General features: G+C 40.2%; 1 protein-coding gene across 1 annotated transcript; it reads left to right on the forward strand.

Moving 5' to 3' along the window:
- Positions 1–1827: 1827 nt before the first annotated feature.
- LOC126284402 (uncharacterized) lies at positions 1828–25654 on the forward strand. Its single transcript, XM_049983307.1, has 4 exons — positions 1828–1887; positions 9159–9245; positions 19643–19707; positions 25536–25654. Exons 1-4 carry the CDS (start codon positions 1842–1844, stop codon positions 25644–25646), a joined length of 309 nt encoding a protein of 102 aa, XP_049839264.1. The 5' UTR covers positions 1828–1841; the 3' UTR covers positions 25647–25654.

Raw genomic sequence — 25654 nt, forward strand, 5'->3', positions numbered from 1 at the left:
GCTAACGAACTGATGTACGTAAATTCATGTTTCAACGTAGCAACTTGTACTTGGACAGCTTTGTCGACACATATTATATACTCTATTAATTTCCTCTGGTTTACAGATTCCTCTGTTATTTCTTGGTAGAACACTTTCATACTTAAGGTTGTGTACCAAATACATCGTTTTTGTTCTAGTGACTATTATTTATTTCAAACTAGTTTTTGGCTTATTACACGATCCTCGTGTATCACCTGACTAGCCTCTAAAAGGCACACTGGTTCTTAGGTAACTGAACGATATTGGCAAGGATTCACTTCCATCGAGTGCCGTGTATGAGAACTGTTACGTAACGTTGAAATTGCACTGTACACGAAGGACAATGTTGAGCACAATAGTTAATTAAACAACATAGTGTTACAAGTTAAATGTTTATAACACTTCTTTTCTTGTGAAGTCTTGAAGTTGGCTGAGAAACCGCTAAACTGCGTACTTTTCATTTACGTCATACAAGGAACATGTCTTTTAACATTGTATATAAATGTTAGGCAACGAACAGTATAATTAAAATACACAATCTTATAAATATGTATCTACGAGTGTTAATTATAATTAACGACTTAAATTGATCTTGAGGGAAAAACATTTATTTTTACAAAACAATACTTTTTTCAGATTAATCCCCTTGAGCATTTATGCACTTGTTCCAACAGGATACAAGCTTCTTTTCCGGCTGCAATGAACTCTTTGCCTTGATGTTTGAACTATCTCCCCATAAAGTTTTTCATGTCCTAAACAGGACTGTAAGGGGGATGAGGTAGTACCCAAAAATTTTTGTTGATGGTTTCAAGGATTAGTTGAGCAATACGAGGACCTACGTTGTTTTACTGGAGAATCACGGCTCTCCCATGAGATCCAAGACGTCTCTCTCACATGGCAGGTTTCACCTTGTTTAAAAGCAAATCCGGGCAATACTGACTGTTCATTGCAACTATTCAGAGTCCCATACTTGAGGACTTCCTATGAATTCATACCATCCTCGGTAAATGAGACAAATCAAGGCACTTGTATTCTTTAAGTATCTACAGATCTGTTTCTGTGAAAATCTGAGCTTGTGATGTACCTGATAGCATTTCCCAGAAAACCCATATTTTTTTTCTTTTTTTTTTGATATTCCTTCGCTTCGCAAATTGCTTACGGAAAAAACGCACCTAACAAGTAAGTCAACAGCATCACTTATTAGCAAGGCAGATAATCAAAATAATTATTCTTAGAAACACGAAAACTCAGTGTCTATGAACCATAAGGGACAGGCCGTTTGTTGCATTTACTTTCTGGTATACATTTTAAAGTGAAAAAATGTTTCAAAAAATATATACATACGAATTGATTGGCGGCTTGTGACGATCAGAATAGACGTCGCATCTAATTACGTCGCCTAAAATGTTCAGCGTCTCGACAATATTGCTGATGATCGTCACATACGTCATTCACGATTGATCTAGATGCGTCAAATGCGAACATAGTTACTAGCGACTAGTCTTACTGTTCTTTCGGCCTTGACAACGGAAATTCCCACTTTCCAACAAATCAACTGTCTCAGTTGGCCAGGGCTGAGACACTGGTCTTACCGGTTTTATTGACATAAATGAATAGGTAATGCACTTCCCGTTGGTGCATTCCCCTGCCTTATCAGGAAGTTAATAGAATATCTTCTTGCTAATTAGGTGATACGCACATATAAGATTTACACATGACATTTTTTTGACAGATAATAACTATCACGGTGACCTCTGTAAAACAATGGACGGTGAAAAGTATTTAAAGACCACTGTTCCGGACGCCACCGTACGTTCGCGATGCTGAAAACACTGTTTACCGTTCTCGTAGTCGCTGCTTGTATAGGTAAGTAATTGTTTCTTTTTGCTTAATTGCGTTTCGGTCAAAAGAAACTTAATTTTCGGTCTTCGTCTGTAAGCCGCTGTTTCATTAAAAGAGATTTGTGTCTTGTTTTTAATAATCAATAACATTGAATACTTTCTTTACCGTAGATGTAGGTCTGTATAGCCTTGTTGCCATCTAAACTGACCACTAGCCCCATGCGAATCATTGCTTCTTATAGCAGCCAAACGGCGGTCCCCCCAGGTATACATTATTTGTGTGTTAACGATTTATAAAACTGCTTCAAGAAGCATTAAAATTAAAAGTGTGACTCGAAGTTGAGCAATAAACGTGCAAATGTTTCACGCAGCTCGCTGCAGTGAATATATGGAGAACAGATCGTGCTTTCGGTCTGTGCCAATAAGGGGTGAAAGTATGAAGTATAATCCTGTCGCTTGAAAACAGTTTTTTAAGCCTTAGGTTGTTCGCAGATGATGCTGTATTTTACCGTCTAGTAAGGTCATCAGAAGATCAGTATCAGTTGCAAAGAGATTTAGAAAAGATTGCTATATGATGTGGCAGGTGGCATTTTCACACGGATAGCTCTACATTTTCTACTCCTGTAAATTGAGAGCCAGAAATCTCTACATACACGCATAAAACAAAAAGTCTCAGGGCGTTCTCAACAGAGATGTACTACAGTAGATTTCTGGCTCTCTATTCGCACTAAAACTTTTAAAATTTCCTACCTGCTAGGCATGTCGTAAACAGTTGTGAAATTATATCCCCTTCCCTAGCAAACTTTGTTCTTCGCTAAAACGTCCCGTAAAAATTTTTCTTTAAGTAAACGTGTGAGTTGTGAGCGACATGTTTTCTATCAACCTCACCCATTGTCTCCAGATAGTTAGGTTATCATACTTAAACTACAGCTCTTTATTCTGCTCTATCAACTTCCGGCACGGTGGGACAGGATTTTACAACCTTGGACAACGATTCTGTCGCTTTGGTTTCTATTTGTCCAAAACCCCAGATTTAATAAAATGGCCTGGGTGCATATAATATTTCACTGAAACTGTGCGGATAGTTACACCTTATGTCGTAAGTGTTTGAAATGGACATTGGAATCTAGCCCAGCTGGTACACTTTACCATCACAGGGGTGTATTTAAGCTCTCCCTACCCCTTTCACTCAGTACTCAATGGAGACTCTTTTAACGGCCATACAGTGCCATCACACCTTCCGTAAGGGTGTCGTCTTCTTATCCTCTTGTATCTTAGTAAGGAACTCTCTTTGACCACCTGACATACATTCCCCTGGCTAGAAGTCACTGTAATTTCATTTTTATTACAGTCATGACTACGTGTTGCTCTCCCATCTGTTCATTGTTAGATTTCATTGTTTTTTGGTATCTACTAGTAACTCTCAACGTGCATCTATCGACTGCTGACTGAGCGACCATCAGTTCCTGAACAGTTCTCCCACTGGAAGTAGATGTCTCACTATAGTAAGTCAAACTGGCAATACAGTAATGCAGACTAATCGTGAAATTTACGAAACAGCCACAATGGAAATTCTGTATTTCTTTTTCACATACTATTTGATGAATAAAATTAATGCTTGTTATTTTTACTATCCTGTTTATTATTTTTGCTGTCCATGTAGTTGTTCTTCGCAACAAATTTAACAACTAAATTTCATTAACTGGTTCTGTTACTTGAATCCAGTATGATACAGGTAAGGCATACAGTACGTTCCAGCGAACGTGGGTCCACGAAGATGCCATTTAGGAGACAAATCTAAGGTTCAATTGGGCTTTCTGCATATTTTGTGTTGTTTTTATGGTCTTCAGTGCTGAGACTGGTTTGATGCAGCTCTCCATGCTACTCTATCCTGTGGAAGCTTCTTCATCTCCCTGTACCTATTGCAACCTGCATCCTTCTGAATCTGCTTAGTTTATTCATCTCTTGGTCTCCCTCTACGATTTTTACCCTCTACACTGCCCTCCAATACTAAATTGTCGATCCCTTGATAGCCTCAGGACATGTCCTACCAACCCATCCCTTCTTCTATTTAAGTTGAGCCACCAATTTCTCTTCTCTCAAATTCTACTCCATACCTACTCATTACTTATGTGATCTATCCGTTTAATCTTCAGCATTCTTCTGTAGCACCACATTTCGAAAGCTTCTGTTCTCTTCTTGTCCAAACCATTTACCGTCCACGTTTCACTTCCATACATGGCTACATTCCATACATATACTTTCAGAAATGACTTCCTGACACTTAAATCTATACTCGATGTTAACAAATTTCTCTTCTTCAGAAATGCTTTCTTGCCATTGCCAGTCTACATTTTATATCCTCTCTACTTCGACCATCATCCGTTATTTTTCTCCAAAATTAGCCAAACTCCTTTACTACTTAAGTGTCTCGTTTCCTAATCTAATTCCCTCAACATCACCCTACTTCATTCGACTACATTCCATTATCCTCGTATTATTTTGTTGATGTTCATCTTATATCCTGCTTTCAAGATTCAGTCCATTCCGTTCAACTGCTCTCCCAAGTCCTTTGCTGTTTCTGACAAAATTAAAATGTCATTGTCGAACCTCAAAATATTTATTCCTTCTCCATGGATTGCAATACCTACTCCGAATTTTTCTTTTGTTTCCTTTACTGCGTGCTCAATATACAGATAGAATAACATTGGGGAGAGGCTACAAACCTTCCTGACTTCCTTCCCAACCACTACTTCCCTTTCATGTCCCTTGACTCTTATAATTGCCGTCTGGGTTCTGTAAAAAATTGTAAATATTCTTTTGCTCTGTATTTTACCCATGCCACCTTCAGAATTTGAAAGAGAGTTGTCCAGTCAACATTGTATAAATCTTTCTCAAAGTCTACTAATGCTAGAAGCGTAGGTTTGCCTTTTCTTAATCTATATTCAAAGCCGTGGGGTCAGTATTGTTTCACGTGTTCCAATATTTCTGGGGAATCCAAACTGAGCCTCTCCGAGGTCGGCTTCTATCAGTTTTTCCCTTCGTCTGTAACGAATTCGCTTTCATGTTTTGCAGCTGTGACTTTTTAAACTGATAGTTCGGTAATATTCACATATGTCAATACCTGCTTTATTTGGGAAAGGAATTAATATATTCTTCTTGAAGTCAGAGGGTCTTTCGCCTGTCTCATACATCTGGCTCTCCAGATGGTAGAGTTTTGTCAAGACTGGATTTCCCAAGGATGTCAGTAGTTCTAATGGAATGTTGTCTATTCCCGGGGCCTTGTTTCGACTTAGAACTTTCAGTGCTATGTCGAACTCTTCACACAGTATCGTGTCTCTTATTTCATCTTCATCTACATCCTCTTCCATTTCCATCATATCGTCTTCAAGTACATCGCCCTTGTATAGACCCCCTATGTACTCCTTCCACATTCCTGCTTTCCCTTCTTTGCTTACAACTGGGTTTCTATCTGAGCTCTTGATATTCACACAAGTGGTTCTCCTTTCTCCAAAGATCTATTTAGCTACCTTGTAGGCAGTATCTATTCGACCACTAGTGAGGTAAGCATCTACAACCTTACATTTGTCCTCTAGCCATCCCAGCTTAGCCATTTTGCACTTCCTGTCGATCTCATTTATGAGACGTTTGTATTCCTTTTTGCCTGTTTCATTTACTGCGATTTTGTATTTTCTCCTTACGTCAATTAAATTCAATATTGCTTCTGTTACCCAAGGGTAACCTACTTGGTCCTCTGTTGTCTTCACCGCTTCATTCCTCGAAGCTGCCCATTCTTCTTCTACTGTGTTTCTTTCTCCCATCCCTGTTAACTGTTCCCTTCTTCCTCCCTAAAACTCTGTACAACCTCTTCTGTACTCCGTTTATGCCGGTCCCCTTTCCTAAAATTCCAACTTTTTTACAGTTTCTTGAGTTTTAATCTGCAGTTCATAACCAGTAGATTGTGGTCAGAGTAAACGTCTGACCCAGGAAATGCATTACAATTTAAAACCTGGTCATAAATCTCTGTTTTACCATTACATAATCTATCTGAAACCTGTCAGTATCTCCAGGCTTCTTCCATGAATATAAACTTCTTTTATTATTCTTGAACCAAGTGTTAGCTACGAATATGTTGTGCTCTGTGCTAAATTCTACCAGGTGCGTTCCTCTTTCATTTCTTAGCCCCAATCCATATTCACCTACAACGTTTCCTTCTCTCCCTTTTCCTACTACCGAATTCCAGTCAACCATGACTATTAAAGTTTCATCTCCCTTTACAATCTCATTAATTTCTTTTATCTCATCATCGATTTCATTAATGTATTCATAATCTAAGGAGCTAGTTGGCATATAAACTTGAACTACTGTAGTAGGCGTGGGCTTCGTGTCTATCTTGGGCACAATAATGGGTAAACTATACTGTTTGTAGTAGGGTACCTGCACTCCTATTTTGTTATTCATTATTAAACCTACTCCTGCACTACCCCTGTTGATTTTTTTATAAGCCTGTATTCACCTGACCAGAAGTCTTTTTCTTCCTGCCACCGAACTTCACTAACTCCCAACTACACTCCTGGAAATGGAAAAACGAACACATTGACACCGGTGTGTCAGACCCACCATACTTGCTCTGGACACTGCGAGAGGGCTGTACAACCAATGATCACACGCACGGCACAGGGGACACAGCAGGAACCGCGGTGTTGGCCGTCGAATGGCGCTAGCTGCGCAGCATTTGTGCACCGCCGCCGTCAGTGTCAGCCAGTTTGCCGTGGGATACGGAGCTCCATCGCAGTCTTTAACACTGGTAGCATGCCGCGACAGCATGGACGTCAACCGTATGTGCAGTTGACGGACTTTGAGCGAGGGCGTATAGTGGGCATGAGGGAGGCCGGGTGGACTTACCGCCGAATTGCACAACACGTGGGGCGTGAGGTCTCCACAGTACATCGATGTTGTCGCCAGTGGTCGGCGGAAGGTGCACGTGCCCGTCGACCTGGGACCGGACCGCAGCGACGCACGGATGCACGCCAAGACCGTAGGATGCTACGCATTGCCGTAGGGGACCGCACCGCCACTTCCCAGCAAATTAGGGACACTGTTGCTCCTGGGGTATCGGCGAGGACCATTCGCAACCGTCTCCATGAAGCTGGGCTACGGTCCCGCACACCGCTAGGCCGTCTTCCGCTCACGCCCCAACATCGTGCAGCCCGCCTCCAGTGGTGTCACGACAGGCGTGAATGGAGGGACGAATGGAGACGTGTCTTCTTCAGCGATGAGAGTCGCTTTTGCCTTGGTGCCAATGATGGTCGTACGCGTGTTTGGCGCCGTGCAGGTGAGCGCGACAATCAGGACTGCATACGACCGAGGCACACAGGGCCAACACCCGGCATCATGGTGTGGGGAGCGATCTCCTACACTGGCCGTACACCTCTGGTGATCGTCGAGGGGACACTAAATAGTGCACGGTACATCCAAACCGTCATCGAACCCATAGTTCTACCATTCCTAGACCGGCAAGGGCACTTGCTGTTCCAACAGGACAATGCACGTCCGCATGTATCCCGTGCCACCCAAGGTGTAAGTCAACTACCCTGGCCAGCAAGATCTCTGGATCTGTCCCCCATTGAGCATGTTTGGGACTGGAAGAAGCGTCGTCTCATGCGGTCTTCACGTCCAGCACGAACGCTGGTCCAACTGAGGCGCCAGGTGGAAATGGCATGGCAAGCCGTTCCACAGGACTACATCCAGCATCCCTACGATCGGCTCCATTGGAGAATAGCTGCCCGCATTGCTGCGAAAGGTAAATATACACTGTACTAGTGCCGACATTGTGCATCCTCTGTTGCCTGTGTCTATGTGCCTGTGGTTCTGTCAGTGCGATCATGTGATGTATCTGACCCCAGGAATGTGTCAATAAAGTTTCCCCTTCCTGGAACAATGAATTCACGGTGTTCTTATTTCAATTTCCAGGAGTGTATATCTACCTTTAACCTATCCATTTCTCTTTTTAAATTTTCTAACCTACCTGACCGATTAAGGGATCTGACATTCCACGCTCCGCTCTGTAGATCGCCAGTTTTCTTTCTCCTGATAACGATGTCCTCTTGAGTAGTCCCCGCCTGGAGATCAGAATGGGGGACTAATTCATCTCCAGAATATTTTACCTAAGAGCACACCTTCATCATTTAACCATACTGTAAAGCAGCATGCCCTCGGGAAAAATTACTACTGTAGTTTCTCCTTGCTTCCAGCCGTTCGCAGTACCAGAAGAGCAAGGCCGTTTTGGTTAGTGTTACAAGGCCAGATCAGTCAATTATCCAGACTGCTGCCCCTTCAACTACTGGTAGGCTGCTGCCCCTCTTTAGGAACCACACGTTTGTCTTGCCTCTCAACAGATACCTTTCCGTTGTGGTTGCACATACGGCACGGCTATCTGTATAGCTGAGGCATGTAAGCCTCCCCACCAACGGCATGGTCCACGGTTCATGGGGGTGGAGGGGTTGTGTTAGTAACAAATTAAATTTGTGTCACTATCAAATTAAATTGTGCTCCCAGTGACGAAGCTGAGTGTAAGCGCAGATTTTTTTTATATGTGGTACCCTGATACGCACGTAGATCAATGTGGTGGTTATTTTATTTCTACATATCGAACAGTCTTCTACCACACACATCAAAAGCTTTATGAACTGATGTTTTCTGTACTGTCGTAGCTGCACCACTGAGAGGACTACACCCGTCAATGTAGATTGACCGTTTTGTATTCACACATCCACATTTTAAGACATGACCTGCTAATCAGGGGAACATAAACATAATGGCTTGCTCTTGGCACATGTTGTTGGAGGTACTAGCCAACCAAAAAATACATAACTTGTAATAGCTGTAATTATTATTCATTAAATCACATAAATATTGAAGTAATGTTTATCAGTACACCTTCCTCGGTTAGCAATAAAAATACCTGCACATGTACCCATTGTGCACTGTACAGTCTGCATATGCCATGTAGTCTTTTTCACATTGATAAAACAACCTTTTTCTTGACATGCGGAATAATCGGGTCTACTGCCAGATATTTGTGTCACTCTGGTACCCAGCGCCTTCTGGGCATAAATACGGGACAAGATCCTCTAATACGGCAGTCTCAGGTAGCACCTGTAGAAGGCAACGAGTTACGTGGCCGAAATATTGTGCCAGAGCGACACAAACATCCGGCAGCAGATGCGATTATTCCACATGTCAAGATCTCGCCCGGAAAGCCTGTAGAGTTACAACGTTTTTCTTTTTTATTAGGCATCAGCATCGCACAGGTGTCCTGTTCTACAGAATGTTTGAACCTGGCAACTCAGATTCGCAAAGCCGACAATGTTTTCGCTGCAGGTATGTATAATTATGCACAATTCAATAACTCTCTTAAGTTCTTGCGTATGATTAGTGCCATTTATCTGTTAATTAATGGTTCACTAAACAATAACAATTTCAATTTTGGCACTTGATATGACAGAGATGTGTTTTCAGTGTCCCACGAAAGGTACTACAGCAGAGGTAATATGGAAGTCCTCAGTACTTCCTAGTTTAATTCGCTTATTTAATTACTATCTAGGAATCTTCAGATCAAATTTAGCATGTTATTTTAAAAGTCTATATCAACAAAGAAAGCTCTAGAGTAATGTGAAGTGATATACCAAAGCCCATTTGATTCCAAACCAGGCAATTTTTGTTTAATGGGTATGCAACTTATTCATCATTAATACGATTGCTGCCTGCTGGTTCTTTTCTTTTCGTTTCTTTTTTGGAGGTAGTACTGATTTTTCCTGCTCTATTTTATCCGCTGTAGTATTTTCTTCTATACTTGATCCTACTTCTTCCTGCATTGTTCCTCTAATATTATGTGGATTGCTGCTGCGCCACTCATCTGAAAAGTGAGTTTTTTTTGTAATATCTTCAAAGCTGTATTCCAGCACGCATATCCGTGTGTTTTTATGTTAGAGTTGTGTGAGAGTTGTATGTATCACAGCTTTCCTGTTGCAGCTTCCATTAATAAATTGTTTAGCTTCATTTGACAGCTCTCTCTACTTTGCTTTACTTTCAACGCTCCCATACCATCACTTTACACACTCTTTTTTTTTTGTCCAAAAACTTTCAACGATATCGTTTATGTTCATCATATCCTTACATTTCTCCTCAAAGTCATTAACTAGTTCTACTGAATTGGCTGTTACTATTATTTGCTTTTGATATAGTTAACATACAGACTTTTCTTGTAGACAATATGTGTCGTACCTGTAATTTCTATTCGCCTGTTTATCTTCCTCCCCCCCCCCCCCCCCAATGAACCATGGACCTTGCCGTTGGTGGGGAGGCTTGCGTGCCTCAGCAATACAGATGGCCGTACCGTAGGTGCAACCACAACGGAGGGGTATCTGTTGAGAGGCCAGACAAACGTGTGGTTCCTGAAGAGGGGCAGCAGCCTTTTCAGTAGTTGCAGGGGCAACAGTCTGGATGATTGACTGATCTGGCCTTGCAACATTAACCAAAACGGCCTTGCTGTGCTGGTACTGCGAACGGCTGAAAGCAAGGGGAAACTACAGCCGTAATTTATCCCGAGGACATGCTGCTTTACTGTATGATTAAATGATGATGACGTCCTCTTGGGTAAAATATTCCGGAGGTAAAATAGTCCCCTAATCGGATCTCCGGGCGGGGACTACTCAGGAGGACGTCGCTATCAGGAGAAAGAAAACTGGCATTCTACGGATCGGAGCGTGGAATGTCAGATCCCTTAATCGGGGAGGTAGGTTAGAAAATTTAAAAAGGGAAATGGATAGGTTAATGTTAGATATAGTGGGAATTAGTGAAGTTCGGTGGCAGGAGGAACAAGACTTTTGGTCAGGTGAATACAGGCTTCTAAATACAAAATGAAATAGGGGTAATGCAGGAGTAGGTTTAATAATGAATAGGAAAATAGGAATGCGGGTAAGCTACTACAAACAGCATAGTGAACGCATTATTGTGGCCAAGATAGACACAAAGCCCACGCCTACTACAGTAGTACAAGTTTATATGCCAACTAGCTCTGCAGATGATGAAGAAATTGAGGAAATCTATGATGAGATAAATTCAGGTAGTGAAGGGAGACGTAAATTTAATAGTCATGGGTGACTGGAATTCGTCAGTAGGACAAGGGAGAGAAGGAATTTTGCACAGAGCATAACTTAATCATAGCTAACACTTGGTTCAAGAATCATAAAAGAAGGTTGTATACATGGAAGAATCCTGGAAATACTAAAAGGTATCAGATAGTTTATATAATGGTAAGACAGAGATTTAGGAATCAGGTTTTAAATTGTAGGACAATTCCAGGGGCAGATGTGAACTCTGACCACAATCTATTGGTTATGACCTGTAGGTTAAAACTGAAGAAACTGCAAAAAGGTGGGAATTTAAGGACATGTGATCTCGATAAGCTGAAAGAACCAGAGGTTGTACAGAGTTTCAAGGAGAGAATAAGGGAACAATTGGCAGCAATGTGGGAAAGAAACACAGTTGAAGAAGTATGGGTAGCTCTGAGGGATGAAATAGTGAAGGAACAGAGGATAAAGTATGTTAAAAGGCGAGGGCTGCTAGAAATCCTTGGGTTACAGAAGAAATATTGAATTTAATTGATGAAAGGAGAAAATATAAAAATGCACTAAATAAAGCAGGCAAAAAGGAATACAAACGTCTCAACAATGAGATCGACAGGAAGTGCAATATGGCTAAACAGGGATGGCTAGAAGACAAATGTAAGGATGTAGAAGCTTATCTCACTAGGGGTAAGATAGATACTGCCTACAGGAAAATCAAAGAGACCATTGGAGAGAAAAGAACCACGTGTATGAATATCAAGAGCTCAGATGGCAACCCAGTTCTAAGCAAAGAAGGGAAGGCTGAAAGGTGGAAGGAGTATATAGAAGGTTTATACAAGGGCGATGTGCTTGAGGACAATATTATGGAAATGGAAGAGGATGTAGATGAAGACGAAATGGGAGATAAGATACTGCGTGAAGAGTTTGAAAGAGCACTGAAAGACCTGAGTCGAAACAAGGCCCCCGGTGTAGACAACATTCCATTAGAACTACTGACGGCCTTGGGAGAGCCAGTTATGACAAAACTCTACCAGCTGGTGAGCAAGATGTATGAGACAGGTGAAATACCCTCAGACTTTAAGAAGAATATAATAATGCCAATCCCAAAGAAAGCAGGTGCTGACAGATGTGAAAATTACCGAACTATCAGTTTAATAAGTCACAGCTGCAAAATACTAACGCGAATTCTTTACAGACGAATGGTAAAACTGGTAGATGCGGACCTCGGGGAGGATCAGTTTGGATTCCGCAGGAATGTTGGAACACGTGAGGCAATACTGACCTTACAACTTATCTTAGAAGAAAGATTAAGAAAAGGCAAACCTACCTTTCTAGCATTTGTTGATTTATAGAAGGCTTTTGACAATGTTGACTGGAATACTCTCTTTCAAATTCTGAAAGTGGCAGGGGTAAGACACAGGGAGCGAAAGGCTACTTACAATTTGTACAGAAACCAGATGGCAGTCATAAGAGTCGAGGGGCATGAAAGGGAAGCAGTGGTTGGGAAAGGAGTGAGACAGGGTTGTAGCCTCTCCCCGATGTTATTCAGTCTGTATATTGAACAAGCAGTAAGGGAAACAAAAGAAAAATTTGGAGTAGGTATTAAAATCCATGAAGAAGAAATAAAAGCTTTGAGGTTCACCGATGACATTGTAATTCTGTCAGAGACGGCAAAGGACTTGGAATAGCAGTTGAACGGAATGGACAGTGTCTTGAAAAGAGGATATAAGATGAACATCAACAAAAGCAAAACGATGATAATGGAAGGTAGTTAAAATTAAATCGGGTGATGTTGAGGGAATTAGATTAGGAAATGAGACACTTAAAGTAGTAAAAGAGTTTTGCTATTTAGGAAGTAAAATAACTGATGATGGTCGAAGTAGAGAGGATATAAAATGTAGACTGGCAATGGCAAGGAAAGCGTTTCTCAAGAAGAGAAATTTGTTATTATCGAATATAGATTTATGTATTAGGAAGTCGTTTATGAAAGTATTTGTTTGGAGTGTAGCCATGTATGGAAGTGAAACATGGACGATAACTAGTTTGGACAAGAAGATAATAGAAGCTTTCGAAATGTGGTGCTACAGAAGAATGCTGAAGATTAGATGGGTAGATCACGTAACTAATGAGGAGGTATTGAATAGGATTGGGGAGGAGAGAAGTTTGTGGTACAACTTGACTAGAAGAAGGGATCGGTTGGTAGGACATGTTTTGAGGCATCAAGGGATCACCAATTTAGCATTGGCGGGCAGCGTGGAGGGTAAAAATCTTAAAGGGAGACCAAGAGATGAATACACAAAGCAGATTCAGAAGGATGTAGGTTGCAGTAGGTACAGGGAGATGAAGCAGCTTGCACAGGATAGAGTAGCATGGAGAGCTGCATCAAACCAGTCTCAGGACTGAAGACAACAACAACAACAACATCTTTCTACCACATCCATAGCAAATGTTTTTTTCTGAAATCGCTAAGCAGTGATCGTTGTGATGTCACCTTTTCTATTAGCTCTGGGGTCTGTGAAATATTTTGGTGTTTTCTATGATGTCTGACCTCTTGCTGTCCATATCAGGAACCATTTGATGCAGAGAACAAGAATTAGTCATTCTTATCTCAAATAAGTTACGAATTGAAGACATCGCTTCCATTATATCTCTTACATTATCTAAGGAGTCATTAACCGTTCTAGCATTAAAGCCTCCTGCTAAGACAATGAACTCACTTTGTAACATTCCCACACCTGGCTAAATCTCTTGGCTAAGCGATCGCGCACCTAAGGACTTCCGGAGCAACGCTATCGTTCCGACAAGTACCAAACACATCTACATCTACATCCATACTCCGCAAGCCACCTGACGGTGTGTGGCGGTGGGTACCCGGAGTACCTCTATCGGTTCTCCCTTCTATTCCAGTCTCGTATTGTACGTGGAAAGAAGGATTGTCGGTATGCTTGTGTGTGGGCTCTAATCTCTCTGATTTTATCCTCATGGTCTCTTCGTTAGATATACGTAGGATGGAGCAATATACTGCTTGACTCTTCGGTGAAGGTATGTTCTCGAAACTTTAACAAAAGCCCGTACCGAGCTACTGAGCGTCTCTCCTGCACAGTCTTCCACTGGAGTTTATCTATCATCTCCGTAACGCTTTCGCGATTACTAAATGATCCTGTAACGAAGCGCACTGCTCTCCGTTGGATCTTCTCTATCTCTTCTATCAACCCTATCTGGTGCGGATCCCACACTGCTGAGCAGTATTCAAGCAGTGGGCGAACAAGCGTACTGTAACCTACTTCCTTTGCTGTCGGACTGCATTTCTTTAGGATTCTTCCAATGAATCTCAGTCTGGCATCTGCTTTACCGACGATCAACTTTATATGATAATTCCATTTTAAATCACTCCTAATGCGTACTCCCAGATAATTTATGGAATTAACTGCTTCCAGTTGCTGACCTGCTATTTTGTAGCTAAATGATAAGGGACCTATCTTTCTATGTATTCGCATCACATTACACTTGTCTACATTGTGATTCAATTGCTATTCCGTGCACCATGCGTCAATTCGCTGCAGATCCTCCTGCATTTCAGTACAATTTTCCATTGTTGCAACCTCTCGATACACCACAGCATCATCTGCAAAAAGCCTCAGTGAACTTTCGATGTCATCCACCAGGTCATTTATGTATATTGTGAATAGCAACGGTCCTATGACATTCCCCTGCGGCACACCTGAAATCACCCTTACTTCGGAAAACTTCTCTCCATTGAGAATGACATGCTGCGTTCTGTTATCTAGGAACTCCTCAATCCAGTCACACAATTGATCTGATTGTCCGTATGCTCTTACTTTGTTCATTAAACGACTGTGGGGAACTGTGTCAAACGCCTTGCGGAAGTCAAGAAACACGACATCTACCTGTGAACCCGTGTCTAAGGCCCTCTGAGTCTCGTGGACGAATAGCGCGAGCTGGGTTTCACACAACCGTCTTTTTCGAAACCCATGCTGATTCCTACAGAGTAGATTTCTAGTCTCCAGAAAAGACATTATATTCGAACATAATACGTGTTCCAAAATTCTACAACTGATCGACGTTAGAGATATAGGTCTATAGTTCTGCACATCTGTTAACAAACGGTGAAATCTACAGAACTGCCTGCTGAGAATAGCAATGAAAACTCCGTCAACGAGAATATTTCTGATATGAAAATATTGATTGATATAAGGGTTAAATACGATACAGATCTTTCAGGGAAGTAACTATTAACACTTGGCTGAATAGCGAAGTTGTCTGACACGAACATAGATGTATGTGAAATAATACAGCCCCAGTACATCACGACAGATTTCCCTGCAGAATTTTTTGATTATAGCAGTGACATACATAATATACGATAGAGTGTACAATTCGATTTAGTAATTTTGTATCATACTGGCTAAATATTCAATGTGGTTATTCAATTTATTATGTTCAAAACACAGTTCAAAAATTTGGAAAGAGCATTCTTAATACAAAAAATGTTCTGTGATTACTGTCACGATGAAATGACCTTGAACATGACAGCACACAACCGCCGTTGCACTCTAGCCTTTACGTAGACATATTTATTTTTAAACATGGTAAACACAACAGATAAACGAAAGTTCCCCACTAACTAAATGAATTATGACATTATGAAATACCAAACCCTAAAACAACACTTAAATATTGTACACCAAGCAATCAACACACAGTTACATCAGAAGAAAAATCCATTTTCATACAGTATTCAACTTGTTTAGCGCCAGGGTTCAAACAAAATAGAATAATTGCTTTCAAACTAAATAACACTAAGCTGAAGGTCGGTACCTGGAAAATTGGCTGTTACTTAAATTAAATTTACTGAGGGATATTTGAAAGAATCTAAATGTGATATAACTGTTAAATATTGTTACATATTTATGATACTCGACATGTCAGCAGGTTTCTTGGAGTCAGGGACCTATTCCTGACGATAATGTTACAGGTCAATAATGTAATTGATGACTTAAGTTTGTTTACACTGCTACGAAATACTATATTGGAGAAAAATTTACATCTTGAGATGCTTCAGTAGCCTCAGATTTAAATTACTACACGCTCTACGAGTCACGTTTACATTCAAGTGATGCTGTAGTTGTCGAATGTCCTAAACTTCTGTAGACATTGGTCACTGGAGACAACGGAACAAAAAAAGCTCTATTTTCGAAACTTACCACAAGTAATAAATATTTTTAAGTGGTTTGAACTGTGTCAACGAATTCTTCTCTGCCCACTGCACAAATGGCACACTCGATAGCAATCTCATGCGAGCACAGTCGCTGATATGAGCACATCTCGAAGCTCAAATCTGCCGTTAACGAGACGAACGGTGGCTGAACCCTTCCGCAACCAGTGCTCGGACTGCGGCACGCTATCTTTCAAAGTCATTACTTGAAAATTTTTTTACACGTAATCTTTACAATTACAACCGCCCCATCATATATTGCCGGCCGGTGTGGCCATGCGGTTCTAGGCGCTGCAGTCTGCAACCGACCAACCGCTACAGTCGCAGGTTCGAATCCTGCCTCGGGCATGGATGTGTGTGATGGCCTTAGGTTAGTTTGATTTAATTAGTTCTAAGTTCTAGGCGACTCATGACCTCAGAAGTTAAGTCGCATAGTGCTCAGAGCCATTTGAAGCATCATATATCAGTAATTACAATGTTACACATTAACCACCTCCTCTGATCATTCAGATATGAGTCTGTCCTTTATACAGTTACACGACATTAAGGAGGAACTTCCATTATTTTGGAGGGAACTGTAGAGGGTAAGAATTGTAGAGGAAGACAGATATTGAAATACACCTAACAAATAACTGTAGTTACGAATGTTTCTCTGAGACCATGAGGTTGGTACAAGAAAGGAATTCGTGGCGGGACGCAACAATCCCGTCAGAATGGGAAAAAAGATTATGTTTCGCAATTTTTTGTTCATTGATATTGTAGGTCTCCACTCTATATCACAGTATACTTGGTAACCAGCGTGTTTCTTCACTGTAGTTATTCCGTGCTTTCTATAAGTACAGTGTTTTCTAATTTTCTTCTTGCTGCTGTATTTAGCAACTCATATATTCCCTGGGTAATGAACTAACATTCCGTGTGGACATTTTACCTAAGATCCCAAAGATTCTACTGGCTCACATGCGGTTGCTGTTAGTCGAAATGTCTTCGCTCAAACTCATCTAGGTGTTGAACCACACGTGTCGCATTAAACGCCCTTAATTAGGTAGCAGGTTTGCGAGATTGTATGAACCAAAGAATCGTAATATATAATATTACAACAGTGCTAATAAAATAAGGTGTTAAATTAACAACCCATAAATGATGCAGGCCACACAGTTGCGATTCGGTTAGAATAATATTTATTCAGAAAGCAAACTAATAGCGAAAGTCGTCGTATTTAGAGCTACTATTCTACTCGAGCGCATATTCATTCGACAGAGTTCGATCATTCACAAACTCATCGCGAAACACAAGTCCAATACTCCACTTCGTTATTTACACGAAAAGTTTGAGTTCACACCAGGCGCGCGGCTACTCACCGCTCAGAGACTAAGTCCCGTGATACCACACAACGCGAAATTTCCTAAGTCGTTTAACTTCCTAGCTACAGAAGACCGACTGTCCCTTTGCCCGTCTCCGGCCGCGCGTTTTACCGCGGGCAAAACATTGTCGCTCAACTAACTAGTGCAGTTACCTTCCATGATGCTGTCCATGTGATTGGCTACAGCTTATTCTACATTATTTTACGTTTTAACATGTTTAAATAATCAAAGCTTGATCACTTTCACGTTATAAATGAAGTAACATTAATATCCATTACATTATAAACAGTAAATTCTTCCATAATTTTCTTCTTAGCTTTGAATGCCACGGCCAGAAGCCTTGCACCAATGTACTTTCTGATAAATCAATAAAGAACAAAAGTGACGATTATGCACTAAGCTTTACAACAAGTATTCTATTAATTAATGATTCAATAAGGAGTCATGCTACCATCATTTAATGTGTTTTGTGTGGAGAAAATGATGACATGATGCTTAATTGAAAATACTTATAATTAAAATTTACCACCTTTTAAGCAAATACACTTACGGTGTTGATATTTAAAACATTTTTAAATTTAATGAAGCGCTTCTGTATGAAATGACGATCGTTGAGATTGACCAAAGCGTTCATATTTCAGCATTCAGGTCTTTGTTACATAACTTGTTAATTTCACTTTGACACTAAATCCTAAACTATTAGAGATATTATCAATATCCAAATCTTACTGAGATCATCATGAAAATTTATGAAGGATAGTAGATTAAAATTACTGTTGCTTCATTCCCCGAATTACTTCATAACTGAATAGTTTTCATAAATGTTTCCCTTTGAGGCCGATCTTAAGTCCGTCATATTTAACAAGTCTAGGTCTCCCTGGCCACAAACGACTTCTACGGGATTTCCCTATTACGTAGGTTCTTATGTGTCTCACTCCCACACTACAGCGCCTCAGCCTCATTCAGCACAATAGACACCTGTGAATTTCCCCACCTCGATCGACTCTGCCGGCTTTGTGGCACACGGTTCAGGGTTCGTCTTACAATTCCTGAAGGCTGACACTTTCGATGATATATTTAAATGAGATTGATATGCTCGTTAACTCACATAGCTACACCTATTTGAATTGTGTGGGTCTTGACGTATCTGTGTATGGAAGGCCAAAAGATAATAAATAATACTAGTGACAGGGATGCCAATGTAATCTCCCTCGAGTTGCGGAATGGTGCATTATTTCCTCTCAACAGATGTTGCGGTTCCACCAGCTATACTCGGCCATCAGAGCCTCGACAGGCAGGGTACACATCTAGAAGGTGAAGTCACCATTTCAGTTGGAACGGCTTTATATTTGCATCACCAGCCCATGAGTACAGAAGTAACCTGCAGGTTTTATCTTCCAGTTGTGCGAAACCTCCCTACTCAGGCGTTATCATCTCTAATAACCCTTGTACTTTTTCTGATTCTTCGAAATTGTAATAATATTTGTTGTATTGCTCCTCCCCAATGCAAATAAGACAGTAATATTTAGCGAAATGGCCCAGGCTCTCATCGAAAAGACTCTTACCCCAGCTAAGAATGTGTATGTTGATTTCATGTCTCGCTCCATTGATTCCATGGTGTAAAACAGGAAAGTGCTTTTTAAAACGATAGACAATGACAAACTGTCAAAAATTCAGGAGGAAAAATTTAACCGGCAGAACATGCTTCCATTTTTTTATCTATAAACTCTGAACTCGATGTAGTGCAATATATCAAAAATCTGAAGGGGGAACACTGTTTCTGTGTATCAGTTAATTCTCGTTGTAATTTTGTCGATGCGAAATTCTCAGAGATAGAGTTGAATGACTACGATTTTAAAAAAATGCCAGAAGCTGGAGATCTTATCTTTTATATGTAATTCTGAGTAACAAACTTGGTTTTGTTACCAGAAACGTGTTTGATGACTTCATGTTTTATTATGAAGTTGTACGTAAGATGGTCTCTAGTATTACAGACTAATTAAGTGGCTTACAGAAGTGAATAACAAAGTATTGTTTTCTTTCATTTTACAGCTTCCCTTTATAGCCGGTTTTTCCTCGATGGTTGCAATACCCAGTGCCTAAACCAAAGAACACAGGTATGAATTATAAGTAAAACTCATATTTCTCGACTCACCTTGTGTCTTATTTACTATGATATACGCCGTTTATGCTTCTAAAGTTATATGAAAGCATAGAAGCAATAATATGTGTATTCTGGTAATATATTGAAGGCTTTGTATCTAATTTTGTAAACTCAATTTGATTTACAGTGTACAACATTTATAAAAGGTGCAACCGCCTTTCTCAAAATGATGAACTTTGCTAACTTTAACACTTTATATTTCACCAGGATTTCCTCTTTCTTTGTTTTTAATTTACTTTTTTTTATTATTTTTCATGTTATCGATATCATTTAATAGCTCACCTAACTCGCCACCTATGTATAATATAGTTTAAACCCTGTTCACATAAAATTTAGATCCTCATTGCTAAAATAGCTCGTACTGAACCTGAAGTAGTTGTATTCACCTAACCGGTGTATTAAAATGTGTTATGTTCATCATCTGTGCACTCAATGATATCAATGCTTGAAATGGGTTTAAAGTAGCTGTAAGGTATTTGAGCATCTCAGTTCGCAGTGAACGATAAAATATCAATCCCAAACCTTACAGAATTTATATTAATTTAAGCTAGGCACTCTGCAGTTAACAAGAATTAAATTGTAGTACTTTTGAGTGAATTTTGCTTGTCATACATTACTGAGCGATCTTCGCTGTTACCTTTCTTCTCTTTTCCTCAGAAATGGATCTGTTTTAAGACAACGGAGCGCAGAGCACGATTTCTGCTTTTACTTTTAGACAATTCAATATTATATTAAACGCTACGAGAGGAGCACAGGCACTCCTACATTGTACGGTTCCCGCAAGTAGAGAAAAATACATGAAAAAGAAAATACTTGATTTTGTTGGAGATTTTATTTGTGGTTAGCAACGTAATTTCATTTTGTTATTAATCTATAACTTGTGTCCGTTTAAGACGAAATCTCTATCTTTGAAAAAGAAAATTACACGTCCTTGAATGTTTATTCCAGTGAAAAGTAAAAAATTTATCCAAATACTATTCACATCCAAGCACAGAAAGTTTGAGAGAGAACGTGTACATCGAATTTATGTTGTTCAAAGGTTCATTCTCAATAGTTAACATTCCTTTAGTACCTTAAATAAAATGACCCATACATGAAAAATTATTAAAAAATAATAATACTAAACTTATGTATAAAGTATCAAATGTATTTTCGTAGGCGCCATAGCAAGCACTGTAGCACCATTATCATGTTTCGAAATTTAAAGCACTAGTTGACAGGGACTAATTTTGAACACATTTTGTAAGCAAATAGAGCAGAGTATGTAAGTAAACATATGATACATGTGGCTACAGTCACTGTTCTTTAGCCATTTCAACATCTGCTCGATGATATATGAAACAATCTGCGGGAGCTCTCCTTAGTTAAACCATAACTGCTGACAGAAGTGGGTACGATAGTTAGAAATAATCTCTTCTATTAAAAAACAGCGAATATATAAATAAATTTTAGCTACATTGGAGATCGTATGTGTTGCACAGATGGTTATCTAAAAATCATAACAGTGTAATAATATCGAAAGATACTGAGATTTATGAGGCTTTGTCGTTTGAAACTGAGTTAGTATTGTACTCAACCAAGTACGGAGATCATTCTGTGGATGTCAAGCGGACGGTTGGTTGACCTTTATCGCGTGGGCTAGCTGAAGTAAAAGCAATAGAAATTACAATTGACTTGAAGATTCGTTAATACTCTATCAACTGGATGGAATTGAACAGATTTCTGTCAACCATTGGCATTAAGAGAATCCTGTCATTTCTCATGTCCATTGTCATGGTGCAGAAATAACTAATGAGGAATCCCGACAAGGGGTATTTTTAGGCTTATAGTTATTACCCATGCCCCAATACCTCCTAGCATATGGGAACAGCTGTATCTCACTGGACTCCGGATCCTAGGAAAGTACACGCAGCTCCGAGGTATATTTCTTACCATATAGTGTCCATAACATGAACGGAGGTCTTTGGCGGCAGGCTGCTCCTGGTGAGAGTACACAAATAAGCAAGTTAACAAGAAGTAGAAATGAGGAGGAAAAATGACTGGACGAGTCCAATAGGATTACTCATGTTGAAGAAACTATAGGGTTATATTACAAACCAAATCAGTATTATTTAATCTCACATACCAGAATGGTGACCTCACAGTGATTACATGTGCAAATGGAAAATAATTAAATATTAAATAATTATGTAGTTTTGCAGCATGTAGTGCGAGAACAATATTGTATACAATAATATGTGTGAGCAAAATGCATTAACAGCACAGTAATTCAAGGAAAGACAACTTTAAGATTTCATCTACATCTACATCTACATGACTACTCTGCAATTCACATTTAAGTGCTTGGCAGAGGGTTCATCGAACCACAATCATACTCTCTCTCTACTATTCCACTCCCGAACAGCGAGCGGGAAAAACGAACACCTAAACCTTTCTGTTCGAGCTCTGATTTCTCTTATTTTATTTTGATGATCATTTCTACCTATGTAGGTTGGGCTCAACAAAATATTTTCGCATTCGGAAGAGAAAGTTGGTGACTGAAATTTCGTAAAAAGCTCTCGCCGCGACGAAAAACGTCTATGCTGTAATGACTTCCAACCCAACTCGTGTATCATATCTGCCACACTCTCTCCTCTATAACGCGATAATACAAAACGAGCTGCCCTTCTTTGCACCCTCTCGATGTCCTCCGTCAATCCCACCTGGTAAGGATCCCACACCGCGCAGCAATATTCTAACAGAGGACGAACGAGTGTAGTGTAAGCTGTCTCTTTAGTGGACGCAACCTTTGGCTCGCCTTCCCGACAATATTATCTATGTGGTCCTTCCAACTGAAGTTGTTCGTAATTTTAACATCCAGGTACTTAGTTGAATTGACAGCCTTGAGAATTGTACTATTTATCGAGTAATCGAATTCCAACGGAGTTCTTTTGGAACTCATGTGGATCATCTCACACTTTTCGTTATTTAGCGTCAACTGCCACCTGACACACCATACAGCAATCTTTTCTAAATCGCTTTGCAACTGATACTGGTCTTAGGATGACCTTACTAGACGGTAAATTACAGCATCATCTGCGAACAACCTAAGAGAACTGCTCAGATTGTCACCCAGGTCATTTATATAGATCAGGAACAGCAGAGGTCCCAGGACGCTTCCCTGGGGAACACCTGATATCACTTCAGTTTTACTCGATGATTTGCCGTCTATTACTACGAACTGCGACCTTCCTGACAGGAAATCACGAATACGCAGTTCCCGATTGTTAATCGCAACTTCAACTCAAATGTTGTGGACAGACAGTGTGAAAAACATGTAAAATCTGTAAGACAGGAATACAGGTGTTCACTGCAGTTCATAAAATCATTTCACAGCTTCTCTAAATCCCATAAACAAAATGTTCATGTAGCCAAGCATAGTAAATCACAGAAAGCCAAGTCAAATAACCTACGTCCAGTAATTCCTTAAATCGTGCGCACGAAATTATTGATAGTCCACTAAAATGGTGAAGTATTTAGCTCGCCTGTGACTCCTTGGATGTACAGTCTCAGGACAAAAACACTGTCAACGGCTCGCAAAAGAAGAAGACAAACAAAAGACTCAATCTAATACTCTCTCTTACAAGCTCTCTCTCACATCACACTCTTTAATCTAAAGTAGTAGCTTAAATAATGGCCACCATTCAAATGAATGCCAGTTATACATAGACATATAAGTCTCAGAAAAAGATTAAATTATTGTAGCCATTTTACAAACTATCGTTAAAATATCAACGTAGTTATTAAGCTATCAATACAGTCACGAATGTATGCCAACATCCGGTTTCCCAAGGTAAAACTCTTTAGGAGCATTATATACACTTACGAAATAAAAAAAACCAATGTGGTTACTCTTCCCATAGGATTACTTGGTAACGATCTGGGAACTCATGCTCCCTTCGAGATATGTGTCTAAATTTAAATATCGACTTACACTTAATAGACATGCCTGATTTGAAATGTAGTTTCTTGCGGTGTTTACTGACGATGTATCATGCGTTCAGAGTGCCCTATTAGATTACTTGTCATTAATTTTATAATCTGATGCAATTAATAACAATACTACATTTTATACTCCCTGTCAGATTAAAACTGCGTGGCGGACCGAAACTAGAACTCGAGACTTATGCGTTTTGCTGGCAAGTGCTCTACCGACTGAGCTACCCAGGTACGACTCACGACCCGTCCTCACACCTTCACTTCAGTGGCGGAGAGTGGGCTGAGATTAAACTTCTTGGCACATTAAAACTGTTTGTCGGGCCAAGACTTGAACTAGGGACCTCTGTCTTTCACGGGTAGGTGTTCTACTGACTGAACTATCTAAACACGACTCACGAACAATCATCACGGCCTTACTTCCAGCAGTACCTGGTCTCCTACGCTCCGGCAATCAGTTTTAATCTGCCAGGAAGTTTCATAACAGCTCACACACCGCTGGAGAGAGATATTGGCATTCTGGAGACATCCTCCAGACTGTGGCTAAGCCATGTCTCCTGAATATCCTTTCTTCCATGAGTGCTAGCCTTGCACGTTTCGCAGGAGAACTTCTGTGAAGTTTGGATGGTAGGAGACAGATAATAGCACAAGTAAATCTGTGAGGACGAGTCGTTAGCCGCACCTCGGTAGGTCACTAGGTAGAGCACTTCTCTGCAAGTGAAACTTTTCGAGTACGGGATCGGTCTGGCACACAGTTTTATTCTGTCTGCAATTCCGTACCAGCACACAATTCCCGGCAGAGTAAAAATTTCATGTAAAATACTAAATTCTATAATAACCAGTGTAGAGTCTAGCTTGAAGCTTTTTCTGGTGTGCGTGGTATATCTGCATAATGCCTTTAGGATTTGGAACGCTTCCGTTGAAAATATAAGTGTTTCGTCTTTCATTTCGTCTATCTTTGCTGCTCTTGTGTCGTCTTTACCCTTTCAGACAATAAATACGTTATGGATTCGGAAAAACCCGCCAGCCAGTTGTTCGGAATTTGGACGTCTCACAGTCCTTGCCCTGCTGGGTTCCACTTCTGCCTGCTGTCCTACTGTCAAATGCAGACCAGTGTCCGTTAATTCCAAGCCGGTTCCTCGTAACGTCCCAGTGTTGTGAAGAAATGTGGTGACAAAATCATCGAAACTTCTATGTCACTAACATAAAACAACTCGTACCCATATTCAGAACATTCCTTTAGTTGACAGACTGAAACTGTGTACCGTAGTGCAGCAGAGATTAACAAGAATCATTCGCCAGTTGAAACTACCATTCTGTTCATCCATGCCCATGTAGTTGGATGTCGGTACACCACTGCTTCCAACAGGCAACAGGCTGTAGTTACGGCCCGTTCCAATACACTTCAGCTTATTACAAAAAACTTCTCTAATATGTACCACCAAAGCAAATGAGTTCATAGAAAATGTCAGCCATTCACTCTGTGTGAATAGCAAAATTACGTGATATTCTCCCTCCAATACAAGAGGAAATCATCACATTATCGGTTACGGCCATCAACTGTTGTGCCAATAAAACGTTATCTCAATGCAGATAGTTGTATTTCAGAAACCAAGCCGTCTGAAACTGCCAGTATGTAACTACATTTTTGCAATGTAGAATGATTACACGTTTTTACAAATTTAAGTAAACTGCTGAAGCCAAGGAAACTGAATCATTTTTATTTCAGGAAAAATAGAAATCACTGTTTGTGTGCGAAGTAAATATTCGTTTCAGGATAATTAAGATTATTTTTCTATATTCCAGACTACAACTGCGACAACTACAACAACTCAAAATACAGCAGCACCATCGACAACAACATCAAGAATAATATCTACAACAACGGCGCAGGATCCGCGTATCAAATCTGATTAATATGCTAA

Source organism: Schistocerca gregaria, chromosome 8 (genome assembly GCF_023897955.1).
Source record: "Schistocerca gregaria isolate iqSchGreg1 chromosome 8, iqSchGreg1.2, whole genome shotgun sequence".
Lineage (NCBI taxonomy): Eukaryota > Metazoa > Arthropoda > Insecta > Orthoptera > Acrididae > Schistocerca > Schistocerca gregaria.

Coding starts and splice junctions, on each gene's coding strand:
- LOC126284402 (XM_049983307.1), top strand. CDS start 1,842: ATGCTGAAAACACTGTTTACCGTTCTCGTAGTCGCTGCTTGTATAG. Junction 1,888..9,158: donor CGTAGTCGCTGCTTGTATAG/GTAAGTAATTGT, acceptor CTTTTTTATTAG/GCATCAGCATCGCACAGGTG. Junction 9,246..19,642: donor CGACAATGTTTTCGCTGCAG/GTATGTATAATT, acceptor TTCATTTTACAG/CTTCCCTTTATAGCCGGTTT.